The 17,715-nt window shown below is 47.8% G+C and overlaps 1 protein-coding gene across 2 annotated transcripts; it reads right to left on the minus strand.

The window, feature by feature from the left end:
• Positions 1–598: 598 nt before the first annotated feature.
• AVPI1 (arginine vasopressin induced 1) lies at positions 599–10,714 on the minus strand. 2 transcript variants are annotated; one of them, XM_077945226.1, is made up of 3 exons: positions 9,492–10,691; positions 2,705–4,581; positions 599–1,197 (listed from the first exon to the last, which is right to left on the minus strand). In XM_077945226.1, the coding sequence occupies exons 2-3, from the start codon at positions 3,016–3,018 to the stop codon at positions 1,041–1,043; spliced, it is 471 nt and encodes a 156-aa protein (XP_077801352.1). In that variant the 5' UTR covers positions 3,019–4,581; positions 9,492–10,691; the 3' UTR covers positions 599–1,040.
• Between the last annotated feature and the right edge of the window lie 7,001 nt (positions 10,715–17,715).

The raw sequence follows: 17,715 nt of genomic DNA on the forward strand, positions 1-17,715 counted from the left end.
TCCTCTCGGCCACCAGAGGGCAGCCCTGCCTTGTGTACATCACTGCCCCACTTCACACCCTGAATAATCTGCTTGATCTGCTATATGCTTTACAAGGCGGGTGGAGAGGGAGAAGAAAGTTAATAAGCACAGAGTGTGCTTCTCTTGAGATGGAGCTAGAACTGCAGGAAAAACCCCTGCTTTCAAGGGTTTCCAGGTCATGGGAAGCCTAGGATATAATGCAGGCAGCTTCAGAACGATTGGTCCACCTTTGGATGGTCAGCCCATAAGGATGAAGAAGCCAAATGAGGAGCTGGCACCACTAGTTTAACTGCAGATTAAGCCAGTCCAAGGCCCCAGCCTACTATGCGGGGCTGACCATGACAGTCTTTCCCTTCTGATCCTGTGGATCAGGACTGCTGCAGAGACTCTCCCCTCTACTCCCAGTCCAACAGGCTCTGGAAAAGGAAGATGTGGTCCAGGGACTTGGCATGGGGCTGAAAGAGGAGAGGGAGGTGAAAAGGAGAGGAAGCCAGCCCTGATGTTTCCTTACTGGGGACACTCTTGCCCCTCCCACTCTGTTTCAGTTCCTCCCCTTCTGTGACAGACTCACACACTCTTGATGCAGATGTTTTTATTTGCCACTGAAACTACGGTTTCCCTGTGGACCCTGATGGTGCGGGAGTGTGGAACAGGCTGCTGGAACCACGGTTTACAGTAGTAGCAGGTAGATTAGTAGCATGAGTGGTGAAATGCTGTGTCTGAGTGCCTGTCACTTGGCTCCCAGGGGAATATCATGCAGCCCAGGAATAGTGTTAGATTGGGAAAGACTGGCAGGAACAGTCACTGTCTCTCCTCATTTTGGTGAGGAATGGGTCGCACGTAATGGAGAGCCCAGCAGAAGCATCCAGTCCTGTTCTGAATGGAGCAGACCAGTGGCAGCGGCCTCTTGCTTTCATTTACCCCTTTGGGCTGCTTGCCTAAAGTCTCTCTTCCTTCTTCACCTCCCCAGGCCCTTTGGCAAGAGGGAAGACACTGCCATTCCTGGCTCTTTCCCTGGATCAGTGTCTGATCTGGTGGAGGTAGCTTGTGGGGTCTGGCTTCCTCCAGTTCCGGCGGATCCTGGCACTTGTCCTCCTAGAGTGCAGATACTGCTCACTGGAGGCTGTCTCCGTGGCACTCTGTGGGTCGGCCAGTGGAGAGTGGGGCTCCAGGATTCTGCAGGGAACAAGTGTATGATTAGCCAACATCAATAGGGAGAATGGAATGGGGATTTCAAGAGATTTTGTCATGGCAGACCATAAAACGTATGATTTGGAGCAAAATGAGACCGGGGCTCTGGTCTGGTCATTCCTGCTCTGAGAACTGTCTGACTAGACAAAGTTTTCAGATTTCTCTGCAGTAGAAAGGGTTGGACCAGATCAGGTTGTACAAAACTCAACATTTCTTCATCCTCATCCTGTATTCGTGGCAGATGTCATTAATTAGTCATGCTATTAAACTGGTTTGATAAGCAGTGACTACTAATCAACTGGAGTTAAATACAAGCTATGACACTGACTTGCCATCTCAGGACCTGATGACCTCCAAAGGCCTGTTCAGGTCTGATGTTCTGATTGTGGGCCCCAGAGAAGGCAGCAGAGAGATGAAGTGCAGAGCATCACCCATAGTGATTGGTTGAGGCCAAGTGGTTCAGCTCCATCCCTTTGGGTTCACTCTTCCTGGGCTGGCAGTGGCCTAGGCAAAGAAGTGGCCGACTAGGGAGACTGAGGAGAGATCTCAAGGTAAAAGTTTTTCAACAATTTTTAACCCATAATGCCTCGACAATACATTCCTAGGCTGTATTCTCTGTAATCCCCAGCCAAGATTTTAATTAGGCTTTTTTTTTTTTTTTAAAGAGATAGGGTCTCACTCTGTCACTCAGGCTGGAGTGCAGTGACAGGATTATAGCTTACTGCAGCCTCAAACTCCTGGCCTCAAGCGATCCTCCTACCTCAGCCCCTGGAGTAGCTAGGACTGCAGGTGCATGCCACCATGCCTGGCTAATTTTTCTTTGTTTTTTTTTTTTTTTTTTTTTTTTTTGTGTGTGTGTGTGTGTTTTTTTTTTTTTTTTTCTTCAGAGACAGGATCTCACCGTGTTGCCCAGGCTGGTAAGCTGAGAATCACAGCAAAATGAGGTGGTGCTACTAGGACTCAGGGATCTCTTTCCATGGGAGTTCACAGGGTTGTATATGACTCCAAAAGTAACATCTGTCTTTTTTTTTTTTTTTTTTGAGACAGAGTCTCGCTCTGTCACCCAGGTTGGAGTGCGATGGCACCATCTCGGCTCATTGAAACCTCAGCCTCCCAGGTTCAAGCAATTCTCCTGCCTCACCCTCATGAGTAGCTGGGATTACAGGTGCGCACCACCACACCCAGCTAATTTTTGTAATTTTAGTAGAGACAGGGTTTCACCATGTTGGTCAGGCTGGTCTCAAACTCCTGACCTAGTGATCTGCCTGCCTCGGCCTCCCAAAGTGCTGGGATTACAGGCGTGAACCACCGCACCCACCAACAGCAATCTTGTAAGTGCCAACCAAGTGATGACACTGTGTAGACCTTATAACCACCCTAGTGGTAGGCAGGCACTTTACAGTGAGGCCACTAGCTCCAGGCCACACAGTCAACACAATGGTGGAACAGGCGTTGGTGCTCTTCCCTCAGCTGTCCAGTTCTAGGAACTTACCTGAGCCGGCTGCAGTGGTGTAGCGAGTGGCCCAGGGGTTTCTGCCTTGGGGGCCTCTTCCTGCGCAGCCTCTTGAGGGCCTCAGCCACACGGTGGTCCCCTGCACATTCCCAGATGATCTGTGCCCGTTCCTCGGCCAGCTGGTCCCCGCTGCGTTGAAACAGGCCTTGGATCTGCAGCAGCTCGGCATCCTGGAAGATGTTGGCTGAGGCCTGCTTGCGGCCCCGGGCCTCAATCGGGGCCTGCCAAGGGGGTGGCTCACTGACCACCGAGGCTGGGGTACCCATTGTGGATGCTCTGAGGATGCAAAGCATGGAGACATCAGCAACTCAGCTGGTCCTTCCCAGACCTGGGGGTCCTGGCTAATCCTAGGGCTTCTGATGTTTCCATTCTCCAGGAGCTAAACTGGAGGAAGTCTCTTGCCTTAAAATCACTTAAGCGCTTATGTGTCAGACACCTATATTATCTCATTTAGGATTCACAGCAACCCGTGAGGTAAGAACTATTGTTTATCCTCATTTTACAGATGAAGAAGTGCAACTCAGAGGGGTTAAATGACTTGCCAGTGTCACAAAGCCACGTGCACATGCAGAGCCAGCAGTTGAACCCAGGTCTGTCTAGCTGTAAATTCCATGCAGACACCAGGATGCCCAGTAGCAGCTCAACTGTGTTGAGTACTTATACCAGGCACCTGTAAGAGCTTGCCTTTCATAATATCAATGAGATGTAACAAGCATAACAGCCCTGTAAGGTAGGTATTTTTATCCTCCTCATTTCACAGATGAGGAATCTGAGGAAAGGTTAAGTCATCCATGGTTATGCAACTAGGATGAGAACCCAGGCCTCTGATGCTAAGGCCCAGGTGCTGTAGCACACAGGTAAGAGAGGAGTTGTGGAACTGGGCTACCCAGGTTGGAATCCCACTTTATCCCCCTCCGCCACTTATTTCGCGGGGCATCCCCCCTGCCTCAGCTGCCTCCCATGTCAAATTATCACCTGGTACTAGTACCTACTTTGTAGGATTAATTTGAAGAGTGAAGGAAGACATAAAGTATATAGAATAGTGGTCAGTGTTTTCAATCTATAAAATTGAGACATCCTGTCTCCTATTTTCAAGACCTTGGGGATGAACCAAATCCATATAATTTAGCAAACATAGTATGAAATAAGCCAATCAGATCTAACCACAGTCCAGTGGACCTAATGAGCCAGAGGTGGAGGCAGAAGAGGAAGCTACAAGGGTTAGAATATACTGTCAAGGGCAGAGGCTGAAATTTATAAGAAAGTTCAATAGAAGTTAGGCTCTGTGTCAATGTCTCCCATCATATCCAGGAAGTGAAAATTAAATGATCTCCTTTGATTCTAGATAGTTCACTTTGAATAATAAAGGCCTAAGAAGCTTACCCACCACATCCTTGTCTCCAGCACAGCCTGGAAACAAGACTGGCATTACACAGAACAGGTTTCGAGTCCCAACTCTGACACCTTAAGCAAGTTACCCAACCTCCTCTCTGAGCCTGTTTCCTTAAATGTCAAATGGGGATAAGATTACCCACTTCTTAGGGTTATAGTAAGGATTAAATGAGCCTAGTATATCAGTTACCCAATAAGAGCTATAGTTGGCCCTCAGCATCTGTGGGTTCTACCTCCAGGGATTCAACCAACCTTGGATAAATAAAAAATTTAAAAATACAATGATATGGCTGGGCATGGTGGCTTACACCTGTAATCCCAGCACTTTGGGAGGTAAGGCGGGCAGATCACCTGAGGTCGGGAGTTCAAGACCAGCCTGACCAACATGGAGAAACTCCGTCTCTAAAAATACAAAATTAGCTGGGAGTGGTGGCGGGTGCCTTTAATCCCAGCTACTTGGGAGGCTGAGGCAGGAGAATCACTTGAACCCAGGAAGTGGAGGTTGCGGTGAGCCGAGATCGCACCATTTCACTCCAGCCTGGGCAACAAGAGCAAAACTCCATCTCAAAAAAAAAGAATACAATGATACAACAATAAAAAAAAAAACAAAAAATAGATTCATTGTAACTATAGAGCATTCACATTGTATTAGGTATAAGTACCCTAGAGATGATTTAAAGCACGCAGGAGGATGTGCACAGTCTATACGCAAACATGGTATTTTATGTAAGTGACTCAAGCATCCCACAGAGGAGCCTGGAACCACTCTCCATGGATACTGAGGAATTTGTAAATGCAAATCCTCCTCTGTTGGCCTCTGTGACCTTTGTACCTGAGTCAGGGGTATAGGTGAACCCTGCTTTCCTCCAAGCTGTGTGGCCACAGCCAGCTGATGACAGCCCTGCGCTCTCACCCCTCTCTCCCAGCCCCAGGCCTTTTGGGGAGAGGAGGAGCAGGTCCTGCTGCTTTCCCAGGGCCTGGCTGCCTGAGTCAGACCTCATTCCACAGCCAGCTACAGAGACAGCAATCAACAGCAACTAGCTTCCAAAGGGGGAAAAGGAACATTAAAATATGTTTAAATTAAAATATTTATATGCTCATCATAAGAGGCAAACAGTACAAAAGCTTATATATAAAAGCTTTTCTAATTTCCTATCAACCCACCTGGCAGAAGTAACCCTTCCCCTAACCTGCCTTTTGTTCTCTGCAAGGGTTTGAATTATCTCTGCCCCACTCATACTCCCAAAATATGACTCCCTCCCTTGCCCTGGCTTTCTCCGCTTCTCACCTCAATAGTCACCCTCATTATTCCAATCATTTCTATTCTCACTTTGTCCCAGTTTCCAGGCCTTCTATCATAAAAACTCCACCCTGTTTTCAAAAGATTTAATAACTAAAATAAAGCTGCAGAAGACTTCCAGATGAGTTAACATCATGAAAACTGTACTTTTTATCTGGAAAATGGGAATTTAAAAATCTGCCCCTTCTTAGGTGCTATTATGAAAATCCAGTTAAAACCTAATCTATGTGGTAATTAAGCCCCCAGAGCTGGATGACATAAACACACTGTGACAAGAGGACAACAGTTGGGCCGGGCGCGGTGGCTCATGCCTGTAATCCCAGCACTTTGGGAGGCCGAGGTGGGCGGATCACGAGGTCAGGAGATCAAGACCACCCTGGCTAACACGGTGAAACCCCGTCTCTACTAAAAATACAAAAAATTAGCCGGGCGTGGTGGCGGGCACCTGTAGTCCCAGCTACTCAGGAGGCCGAGGCAGGAGAATGGCGTGAACCCGGGAGGCGGAGCTTGCAGTGAGCTGAGATCCGGCCACTGCACTCCAGCCTGGGCAGCAGAGTGAGACTCCATCTCAAAAAAACAAAAAAGACAACAGTCACCAGGTAACACTTTTAGGCTGATAAAGAGAAATAAAAGCTAACTATGGGATATTTACTCTGGATCAGGCAATATGGATGATATCCTTTAATCCTCAAAACAATTCTAGGAGTTAGGGACTGTTATCCCATTTCACAGGGAAGTAAAGGGAAGCTGAGATGCAAGTATGACTACCAGTGGCTCAGCTGAAGCCAGAGGTGGTTGAAATGACTGCAGCCATGCTTTTATTTTTATTATTACATATATTTTTGAGAGTGAGTTTTGCTATTGTTGCCCAAGCTGGAGTGCAGTGGTACAGTCTCAGCTCACTGCAACCTCCACCTCCCGAGTTCAAGTGATTCTCCTGCCTCAGCCTCCCACGTAGCTGGAATTACAGGCATCCCCCACCACTCCTGGCTAATTTTTTGTGTTTTTAGTAAAGACGGGGTTTCACCATGTTGGTCAGGCTGGTCTTGAACTCCTGACCTCAGGTGATCCTCCTGCCTTGGCCTCCCAAAGTGTTGTGATTACAGGCTTGAGCCACTGAGCCTGGTCAGCCCACGCTTCTAAACCCCCGAGCTGGCTTCACAGCCAGGCAGCTTAAAGAACACTTCATGTTTCTATGAAGAGTGCTTTCCTATTCCCACCTAATTCATGAAGGGGAAATCCTGCCAATGGAAAGGGAACGACAATGAATTATCCCACCTGGTGGAGGCAGGGGTTGAGCTGTGGAATTTTGTTAGTCTGTTCACTAGGGTCTGGGCTCTTTCCTGGGTGGCAGTTAGCTCAGCCTTGAGCTGTAGCACTCTAAAGAGGAAGAGCCCAGCTTCCACAGAAGAAATTAAGAACTGCAACCCAGCCCAGGACACAGAGCCCTGGCTTAAGAGTCAGAGGAGTGGGTTCAAGCCCTACTTCTGCCACTCACTGGCTGAAAGGCCTCAGGCAATTCACATCCCTTCTGTGGGTCAGTTTCCCTGTTACTGCTGTCAGAACAGCTTGATGTTGATGGTTTCTGAGGGCCTGCACAGTGCTGGGAGTCAACAATTCCATGCGCAGGTACGTCTGTACAGAAGGAGGAATGGAGCTACTTGTCTGCCAAAGCTAGGGGCAACATGTGTGGACAGGTCTGGCTAACTGGGTGCCAGGAAACTCCCCAGCCAGTAGCTCCCTTTCTCCTCCCTACTCTATGCTGTTTTGCTGCAGTGGGCCCTGGGGTTAGGATCTGGTAGAAAACAGAACTCACAGCTCTAAAGCTCCCTAGTGACCTCAGCTGGCTATGACCAAGCCTGGGGCAGAGGCCTCGGCTGGTCTGGGGTGGTAGGAGAAAGGGTAATATCTGGCCTCACCTCCCCAGGGAGAGAAGGGCAATAAGGATCATGTAGCAGCAGCTGCCTCGGGGAGGAAATGGCTTGGAGCCTGACTTCCCAGCAACCTCTCCCAGGACACCAAGGCTTTGACTCCACAGCTTCAGTGAGCTGCGTTACAAACATACCAAGAAACTCTTGCGGAGAATCTGAGCCTCCAGCCTCAACCATACCCTCCATGAACCTTGGGGAGGGCTTAGCACCTTCAGATTTTGAGGCCCGTCACTCTTTTTTGTTTGTTTGTTTATTTTTTATTTATTTATTTTTTTTTGAGGCAGAGTCTCACTTTGTCACCCAGGCTGGGGTGCAGTGGTGCAAATCTCAGCTCACTACAACCTCCGCCTCCAAGGTTCAAGCAATTTTCTTGCCTCAACCTCCCAAGTAGCTGGGATTACAGGTGCCCGCCACCACGCCTGACTAATTTTTGTATTTTTAGTAGAGACAAGGTTTCACCATGTTGGCCAGGCTGGTCTTGAACTCCTGACCTCAAGTGATCCACCCACCTCATCCTCCCAGAGTGTTGGGAATACAGGCATGAGCCACCACCAGCCAAGACCCCTCACTCTTGGCTCTGCCTCTCATTCTGGGATTCAGACAGCAGAGTGAGGCTGGGAATAAAACTAGGCAGATTCCAGGTAGGATTAGATGGTAAGTTTTGGGAACACCGATGAAATGGCGAATCAGAACACTTTTATTATCAAAAGAAACTTTTCCTGCCTCATTCAATGTGTTCAATAGTTATTTTCCCTCCAATTTCCTGGAGAAGACCTTAGTCCAGGAAAAGTCAGTGTATACTTGAACAATAGTACTTTTGAAAACTAGAAAATGAAACCATGGGGCTATTAGATTACAAATGGACCTTTCAGGCCGGGCGCGGTGGCTCAAGCCTGTAATCCCAGCACTTTGGGAGGCCGAGATGGGCGGATCACGAGGTCAGGAGATCGAGAGACGATCCCGGCTAACACGGTGAAACCCCGTCTCTACTAAAAAATACAAAAAAATAGCCGGGCGAGGTGGCGGGCGCCTGTAGTCCCAGCTACTCGGGAGGCTGAGGCAGGAGAATGGCGTAAACCCGGGAGGCGGAGCTTGCAGTGAGCTGAGATCCGGCCACTGCACTCCAGCCTGGGTGACAGAGCAAGACTCCGTCTCAGAAACAAAAAACAAAAAACAAAAAACAAAACAAAACAAAACAAAAAACAAATGGACCTTTCATTTCAGAGCTGACATAAAAGAAGATAAGTATGGGTCTGTGTACAAACAGACCAATTGCAAAATACAATTTGACACAAACTAGGTTGAAAATGAACCCCAAAGGAAATACCAAACATTGAAAATGACAAAGTTCAACTTGTTTTGAAACAGGCAGTAAGTGAAGAACTGTGGAACCCTAACAAAGAAATATATTTAAAAAGTGACTCACCATGCAATGAATTTGCAATATATAAATATAGTGTGCAATTGAGCACCCTTTGTAATATACAAAGTTCAGTTCAGACAGCTATTCTAGGAGAGTATCTCACTGTAGTCCAGGGAGGCCCAGGTAACCACGAGAGGCAGAACACATTTGAGTGAGCTGGCATCTCCTAGGTCCTCACACAGGAGGAGGCACCCTTCCAATAACCCAGGTGATAGCAATAATCTCTGTAATCAGGGGCCTAGGGGCTCTTAGAAAAATTACTGGAGGCTCTGGCCCAAGACCCTAATCAACACTTGGGGCCCTGGCCTGCTATCCTACACAGACATGCCACTGGACAGCAGCCAAAATCTGTGACTCCTCAAATGGGAAGCCCAGTTCAAATGGCTGTGTGGGCTTCCCCACCAGCAGGGCCTAGCCTCAGGGAGGTATGCCTAGAGAACTGGATATACATTGGCCTCCAAATCTGTGCCCCTGGAGGTGGAGAAAGGAACTGGGCCCTTTCCCCAGACCAGTTCTCATATATGACCTGAAAATAAACTGCTACTAGATCTAGGGATAACCCTTTCAAGAGTTCTAGAACCCTGAATTCTGGCTGTGCTGCTAACTGGGTGACCTTGGATAAGTCTCAGTTTCCCCTGCCACAAGTTGCTCATCATCAAAATAGTGGGTATAAGGCCGGGCCCGGTGGCTCATGCCTATAATCCCAGCATTTTGGGAGGCTGAGGTGGGAGGATCGCTTGAGCCCAGGAGTTTGAGACCAGCCTGGTCAACATAGCAAGACTGCCTCTACAAAATTTTAAATAAGCTTTTTAAAATAAATGGTGAGAATAAATAACCCTTAGCAGGAAAAGGGAGATTAAGTTTGCAAGGGCATTCCTTCTAGCACCTGGTATACCACAGACATTCCACGTATGCTGGTTGAATGAATAAATTATGAAGGGAAAGGCTACCTGACTACCAGAGGCTATAGAATCATTTTCATTTTCATCATCACAGCAATCAGCAAATCTGTGTACTTTTAAGTCATAGCTTTATGATTAAAATCATAGAGGCAGCTTGTTCAGTGTCAAGCACAGAACAGAGCACGTTCAGATGGGTGCTTTCTTTCCTCCTCACATGAGGTGGCACTATTGTTACACCCATTTTACAGATGAGAACACTACACCCAAAGTCACACAGCTGGCAGGTGATGGAAGCTGGGACACGAACCCAGGCAGTTTGACCCCAGCACCCGGGCTCTCAAGCCACTGTTATTTTTGTTCCTGCCAGATGGCTGAGGAGGTCTTCTGGGGAAAGTCAGGCCCAGAAGCCTTTTGGAAGCTATCTGCTTCTGTAGATTGTGGAAGGCACAGGGATCCAAAGTCAGGACTCCCAAGCCAGCCTGTGCACTTCTGCACTCCACTGCCCGGTGGAGAATTGAAGAAGGTACTCACCACGCTGAAGGGCAGCTCCGACAGACCTCAAATGGGGATGGGGCAAGCTAAGATGCGCCCACTCAAACCTCTTCCACAGCCTTCAGAAAGGGCGGGCGCAGCTCTGGGCTTCCTGCTGCGAGAGTGCTTCCAGGGCCAGTCGGTGATCACAGGCAGCACAAGAGCGTGGCAGAGGGTATTCTGGCCGAGGTCCTAAAGCGACATCTCCAGCACGAGGAGGCCCCGGGGCTCAGACGTGGCCGCTTCGCAGAACGACGGGGCCCTAAGTGGATCTGGCGGTCGCGTCCCCCGATGGCACCCCGGCTGACTGTCGCCCTCCGGCTCCCACGGAAGCGCCGAGCTGGGCCGCCGACCTAAGTACCTGGTTGCTTGAGGCGGGCCGCACGAAGCTTCAAACTGGTCCAGACCACCTGGGTCACAGCCGCGGTTCCCGGGAGAAAGCGCTCCCCAGCCCCGGAACAGCCAATCCTCGGCCCGAGCCGGGTGTGAGCTCCCAGGCGAGCCTTCCAAACCCAAGGCGGAGTTCCGTGCGCCAATCATAGGCGGGAGACAGGGAGGGGGCGTGTCCATCTCCGCCCCCCGCCTCCGCTGGCCTCGAAAGCAGAGTGCGAAGCTTCCTCGAACCTAATCAGCGGCGGAGCGGCGGCGAGGGGGCGTGTCCACCCGGGCCCTGCCCACCGCCCTCGCCGCCCTAGCGCGGCGCCGGAGGCGCCCCCTTCCTTGACGTCAGTCCCTAGGGCCAGCGCGGTTTTGCCGGCGCGGCGCCGGGCGGGGCAGCATTCCTGCCCCGGGGTGCGGCGGCAGCTGTCCCTGTAGGGTACACGTGACAGTGCCCCTTCTCCTGGGCCCAAGGCCAGCGCGCACGGCACCGACTGCCTTACGGCGCGTGGCCCTCTGCAGATCCTCAGATTCTGCCTTTCAACTTCCCTCCCAGCCCACCGTTTGGCTCCGGCTTTGGAGAGGAAGGGGCAGTCTGCTGCAGTCCGACCTTGGGCTTCAAAGCCAGAATGTCGGGGGTTCAAATATTGGGACATTGTGCGACTTTGGGCCGGTTACCTAAACAAGACAGTATTTTAAAGTTTGTATTCATTCGGAAATGTTCATTAGTGACCTGTGCTGTCCGAGTTCCTTGATAGGCAGTAAACAAGAGAGACGGAAAGACCTATAGCCCTTGTCCTGGGGAGTCTACAGCCTAGTAAGGAGGCAGGCGTTAAACAACCTAAAACATGGAGTATGTGATTACAGTTGTGATCAATGTTATGGCTATAAGAGGATAATTATGGAGGAACCTAAGCTTCCTCTCGGAGGTTCAGGAGGGCTGAAGAAGCAACATTTAAGCTGAGATATAAAGAAGAGTTGAAATTGGTCAAATGAAGAGGAGTGGGTCTGGGGAAACTGCTTTAAGGGAAGAGGGAAAGGCATTTGGTTGGGCCAGGAGGTAGCTTGGCTCCGGAGGAATTAAATGCGACCCGGAGTAAGGCTAACAAGAGAGAGCACAGGCAGAGAAGGTTGTATGTGATCCTCGGAGGAGTTTAAACAGGGAATGGCATTATATGTACTGTGTTTATGTAATGGGCATTTTATAGTACTTACCACGTACCAGTAGTGTCAGTCAGCACTTTGCAAATTTCATCCTCATGACAAGTTTGTGTTTTTAGAAGGTCACTGTGGCTGCAGCTTGGAACTTGGATTGGAGGGGGCAGGAGTGGATGCAGGGTATCCAGTGGGCCTCTGATAAATGCTTGTTTTGTCCTTGGAAGATAAGGTGTTCGTGCACTTGTTCAGCAATGCTCAGGAAAGGCTTTTGGGTCTCCCTGACTTCCTTTTTACATCATAACTGACCTCCTATCCATTTAAGCTTGATTTTTCTTCTGTAAAAGTTCTGGGTGGGAAGAGGAAGAGCCAGTACACGGGGATTTATGAATTCCTTGTTGCAGGGTGAAGGGGATGTTAGGGAGCTATTTGTCCTCACCCCGTGCTCTCCAGTTCCTCTCTCTGTCCTTCTGCACAAAAATAGCATCAGTAAGTGTTGTTGTGCTGTGGCTAAAAGGGTTTTTTGTTCTGTTTTGTTTTTTTGAGACAGAGTCTCACTCTGTTGCCCAAACTGGAGTGCAGTGGCACCACCTCAGCTCACTGCATCTTCTGCCCCCTGGGTTCAAGCGATTCTTCTGCCTCAGCCTCCTGAGTAGCTGGGACTACAGGCATGTGCCACCACGCCTGGCTAATTTTTGTATTTTTAGTAGAGATGGGGTTTCACCATGTTGGCCAGACTGGTCTTGAACTCTTTTTTTTTTTTTTTTTTTTTTGAGATGGAGTCTCGCTCTGTCGCCCAGGCTGGAGTGTAGTGGCCAGATCTCAGCTCACTGCAAGCTCCGCCTCCCTGGTTCACGCCATTCTCCTGCCTCAGCCTCCCGAGTAGCTGAGACTACAGGCGCCCGCCACCTCGCCCGGCTAGCTTTTTGTATTTTTTAGTAGAGACGGGGTTTCACCCTGTTAGCCAGGATGGTCTCGATCTCCTGACCTCATGATCCGCCCGTCTCGGCCTCCCAAAGTGCTGGGATTACAGGCTTGAGCCACCGCGACCGGCCTGGTCTTGAACTCTTGACCTCAGGTAATCCACCTGCCTCAGCCTCCCAAAGTGCTGGGATTACAGGTGTGAGCCACCATGCTCGGCCGCTAAAAGGTTTTTTGTTTTTGAAACGGAATCTCACTCTGTTGTCAGACTGGAGTGCAGTGGCACGATCTCGGCTCACTGCAATCTCTGCCTCCTGGGTTCAAGCGATTCTCCTGCTTCAGCCTCCTGAGTAGCTGGGATTACAAGCACATGCCAGCACGCCCGGCTAATTTTTGTATTTTTAGTAGAGGCGGGGTTTCACCACGTTGGCCAGGATGGTCTCAATCTATTGATCTCATGATCCTCCCACCTTGGCCTCCCAAAGTGTTGGGATTACAAGCATAAGCCACAGAGCCTGGCCCGTTAAAAAGGTTTTTACAGTGGCTTCTCTTCACTTTTCCTCAAGCCCTGGGGAACCGTTGAAAAAAACAAAGAAATCAGCAATGTTCATCTCCAGTGGAAAGTATTGGTGCAGAGACTTTCAGCCAACTACTTGGCTAAGGAGGGGACTGTGCAGGCTCCTGAACCAAAGGCTGAGCTTCTGAGCCAGTGACTCCCACTGGCCCATTCTAATAAATAGGGAAGCCAGACTCTTGGCATATCGGTGCTGGGTGAACCTAGGAATTCTGATGCCATGAGCTTAGATGAGCATCCCGAGGTAGGAATTGGGAACTTGTGGTTTCTGGGTCAGATGTGACTAAGGCTGGGTGGAGCGTATCTCTTATCTCCAAACATTTTTGCAGGCATGTGACCATGTGCTTACAATGGAACCATTTCTATTGTTACAGCTTTGTGATTCAATACTTCTGGCGAGAAGATGGGGCACTCCACAGTTGTGTGGGCCATGTAAGCCTCACCAGAAGTGGAGTCATCTGAGACTCACAGAATGGTGCTGGAGACAGTAATCACCCCAGACAGGGCCCTGTTTAGAGAAAGTCAACTCTGGGGAATGGAAACCTCATGAAATTCAGGCCCAAACTTGATTTTACCCAGGGCCTAGATTAAAGTGAGTTTAGTGAGGAACTCCTTTCAGGCATAAAATTTAAGAGGGCACCAAAAAACTCAGGAAACCCAAGATAAATAATATCTTAACACAACATTTTTTAAAATCAAAATTAATGCAAAAAATCCATGATGAACAGAATATCAACATTTAAAATATAGGCAGGCTGTTGTTTATGACCTTGCATTATTTTGCAATGGGAACAGTCACTACCAATGAGGCTTTATGAGAGTTGACAATAACGTGTGAACACATTGAATAACATGGAACTTTATATGTAGTAATTTTTTTATTGGAATGCTTTTATCCACTTTTTCTATTTGGTTCAAAATATGGAAGGTAAGTGCATATAGGACATATATTTTTTCTTTTGTCTTGGGCTCAAATATGGTTCAACTCAGTACTGGTTTTTACCCTCAAAGGAAGTAAAGTCTAAGAAGGGAGTTTTAACTGTTTTACCTTAAGCAAATTACTTAATTCCTCTGCCTATTTTCTTGTCTTTTTTTTTTTTTTTTTTTTTTTTAAGACAGGTCTTGCTCTGTCACCAGGCTGGAGTGCAGTGGCCCAATCTCAGCTCACTTCAACCTCCACCTCCCGGATTCAAGCGATTCTCCTGCCTCAGCCTCCTGAGTAGCTAGGACTACAGGTGTGTGCCACCACGCCCACCTAATTTTTGTATTTTTAGTAGAGACGGGTTTCACTATGTTGGCCAGGATGGTCTCTATCTCTTGACCCTTGTGATCTGCCCTCCTTGGCCTCCCAAAGTGCTGGGATTACAGACATGAGCCACCCAGCCTGGCCTATTTTTCTTGTCTTTAAAATGAGAATAATCACACCACTTTTCAGTGTTGCTGTGAAGATAACTTGAGGTACTATAGGCTGAGTTCTTAATATACACCTTGCTATAGACACTAAACCAGCACTGGACTCCTTCCCTCTTTCTATCCTGCAAGAATGGTTCCTTGATGGGGCTGACACTTATTCCCATGGGTTTCTTATTGCTATTTGTCCTGTTCTGGGCAAAGTAGAGAGAAGTTTTACACTTAACTGACATGCAACAGTGCAACTTTTGAATTAACTCTGATTTTCTTGATTAATAATCATGGACATTCTAAACTTTTTAATAAAGCCCCTTCTGCTTACAACATTACATAAGGCAACTAGACTATAGCCCTCTTCTATCAACTGACAATCTGGACAGGCCAAAAATAGCAAAGTCCTTATAGAAAAATGGTACATGCTGGGCGCGGTGGCTCACGCCTGCCTGTAATCCCAGCATTTTGGGAGGCTGAGGTGGGTGGATCACGAGGTCAGCAGTTCGAGACCAGCCTGACCAACATGGTGAAACCCTGCCTCTACTAAAAATACAAAAAAATTAGCTGGGCGTGGTGGCGGGCACCTGTAATCCCAGCTACTTGGGAGGCTGAGGCAGGAGAATCACTTGAAACTGGAAGGCTGAGGTTGCAGTGAGCCAAGATTGCACCACTGCACTCTAGACTGGGCAACGACAGCAAAACTCCATCTCCAAAAAAAAAAAAAAAAAAAGAAAGAAAAAGTAAAGAAAAGAAAAAAGAAAAATAGTACATTATAGAAGCACTAAAAAAGTACACTATTCATGTAGATTAGAATTAAAGGTCAATATTGTGTCAGCCTACTGTAACAAAATACCACAGACTGGGTGGCTTAAACAACATTTATTTTCTCACAGCTCTGAAGGCTGGGAAGTCCAGGCTTAAGATGCCAGCCAATTTAACTTCTGGTGAGGGCTCTCTTCTTGGCTTGTAGATGGCCACCTTCTCACTGTGTCCTCACATGCTGAAAGAGAGACAGAGAGAGCATATGCGAGTGGGCTCTGGGGTCTCTTCTCTTCTTACAAGGACATTCATCCTTATCTTTTCTTTTCTTTCTTTTTTTTTTTTTTGAGACAGAGTCCTGCTCTGTTGCCTAGCCTAGAGTGTAGTGGTGAGATCTCGGTCACTGCGACCTCTGCCTCCCTGGTTCAAGTGATTCTCCTGCCTCAACCTCCCAAGTAGCTGTGATTACAGAGGCATGCCACCATGCCCTGCTAATTTTGTCTTTTTAGTAGAGACGGGGTTTCACCATGTTGGCCAGGCTGGTTTCGAATTCCTTTCCTCAAGTGATCCACCCACTCCCACCTCCCAAATTGCTGAGATTACGGGTGTGAGCCACTGCTCCTGAAAAAGGACACTAATCCTATTGAATCAGGGCTTCACCCTTACGACCCTGTTTAATCTTAATTACTTCCTTGTTCCCAATGGAGTTACACTGGAGGTTAGGGCTTCAACATATGAATTTTGAGGGGACACAATTCAATCCATAGCTAGTATGAACTCATGGTTTTTAAGATATAGATAAATAGGTACAAAAATAAATATAACTGGGTGCAGTGGCTCGTGTCTGTAATCCCAGCCACTCAGGAGGCTGAGGTGGGAGAATTGCTTGAACTCAGAAGTTTGAGGCTGCAGTGAGCTATGGTTGTGCCACTGCACTCTACCCTGGGTGACAGAACAAGACCCTGTCTCTAAAAGTAAATAAAGCCATAAATGTGTGTGTGTGTGTATATATATTCACATACATGTACATATATGCATATATATGTATATGAACAATCACATTCACACACATATATACTCCCCAGCTCTGTTGGTGAAGAAGGCCTTAGAAACAGTGATAGTGTAGTGGGAATAACCACACTTAGCACCCAGATATTGACTTCTCAGTAACCATTCTCTACAAAAAGGGACTATGGGTCCTTGGAGAAATGGTTGACTCTAGAATGAAGTTGAGAAAATTCAAGATGAATGAACCTGGAACATCTTGTTGTGCCAGAAGGTAAGGAGGTTCTCAAATAATAATGGAGACATATCAAAGGACCAGGAGTCAGGTTAAAAGGGCTCCCACTGGCCAAAATGGGGCAATTAGGCATCAAAATAAAATATAACAGTAATAAATTGTAATGTAATAAGAATGTTTAAGTCCACAATAATATCAATCAGTAAATAAAAAGGGGAAAGAAGAAAGCCCTTCCTTACAGTAGAATGCTCACTCATAAATGTAGAAGGAATGACATAGTTAGAAAATCATCAGTGGTTACTAGAATTAATGGGTGAAAGTTTATTGATTAACAGGATACTTATATAGTCTAAAAAGTATCTCTTCACAAATTACTTATTAATTCTAAAGAAAAAAGTAGTGACTACAGTGGAGAGACCTAGCAGACACCAAGTTAATCAAAGATCAAAGTTAACATCACCAATGCTGGGGCAAATGATCATAATGTGCCTCCTGATACAATGCACTGGGAAAGACACAGCACCACTTCTGTGATATACCTGCTAAAAAATACATAATCAGTCAGGCTGGGTGCGGTGGCTCACGCCTGTAATCCCAGCACTTTGGGAGGCTGAGGCAGGTGGATCACAAGGTCTGGAGTTTGAGACTATCCTGGCCAACATGGAGAAACCCCATCTCTACTGAAGTACAAAAAATGATCCCGGCGTGGTGGTGGGTGCTAGTAGTCCCAGCTACTCGGGAGGCTGAGGTAGGTGAATCGCTTGAACCTGGGAGGCGGAGGTTGCAGTGAGCCCAGATCGCACCACTGCACTCCAGCCTGGGCAACAGAGCAAGACTCCGTCTAAACAAACAAACCATAATCAGTTTGGATCAAATCAGAAGGAAACATCGGACAAATCCAAAATTAATGATAGTCTATTAAAGAACTGGCCAGGTGGCCAGTCTTGGTGGCTCATGCCTGTAATCTCAGCACTTTGGGAAGCCAAGGAGGGCAGATCACCTAAGGTCAGGAGTTCGAGACCAGCCTGGCTAACATGGTGAAACCCCGTTTCTACTAAACATACAAAAAATTTCCCAGGC

The sequence above is a fragment of the Macaca mulatta genome, chromosome 9, assembly GCF_049350105.2.
Source record: "Macaca mulatta isolate MMU2019108-1 chromosome 9, T2T-MMU8v2.0, whole genome shotgun sequence".
Taxonomy (NCBI): Eukaryota; Metazoa; Chordata; class Mammalia; order Primates; family Cercopithecidae; genus Macaca; species Macaca mulatta.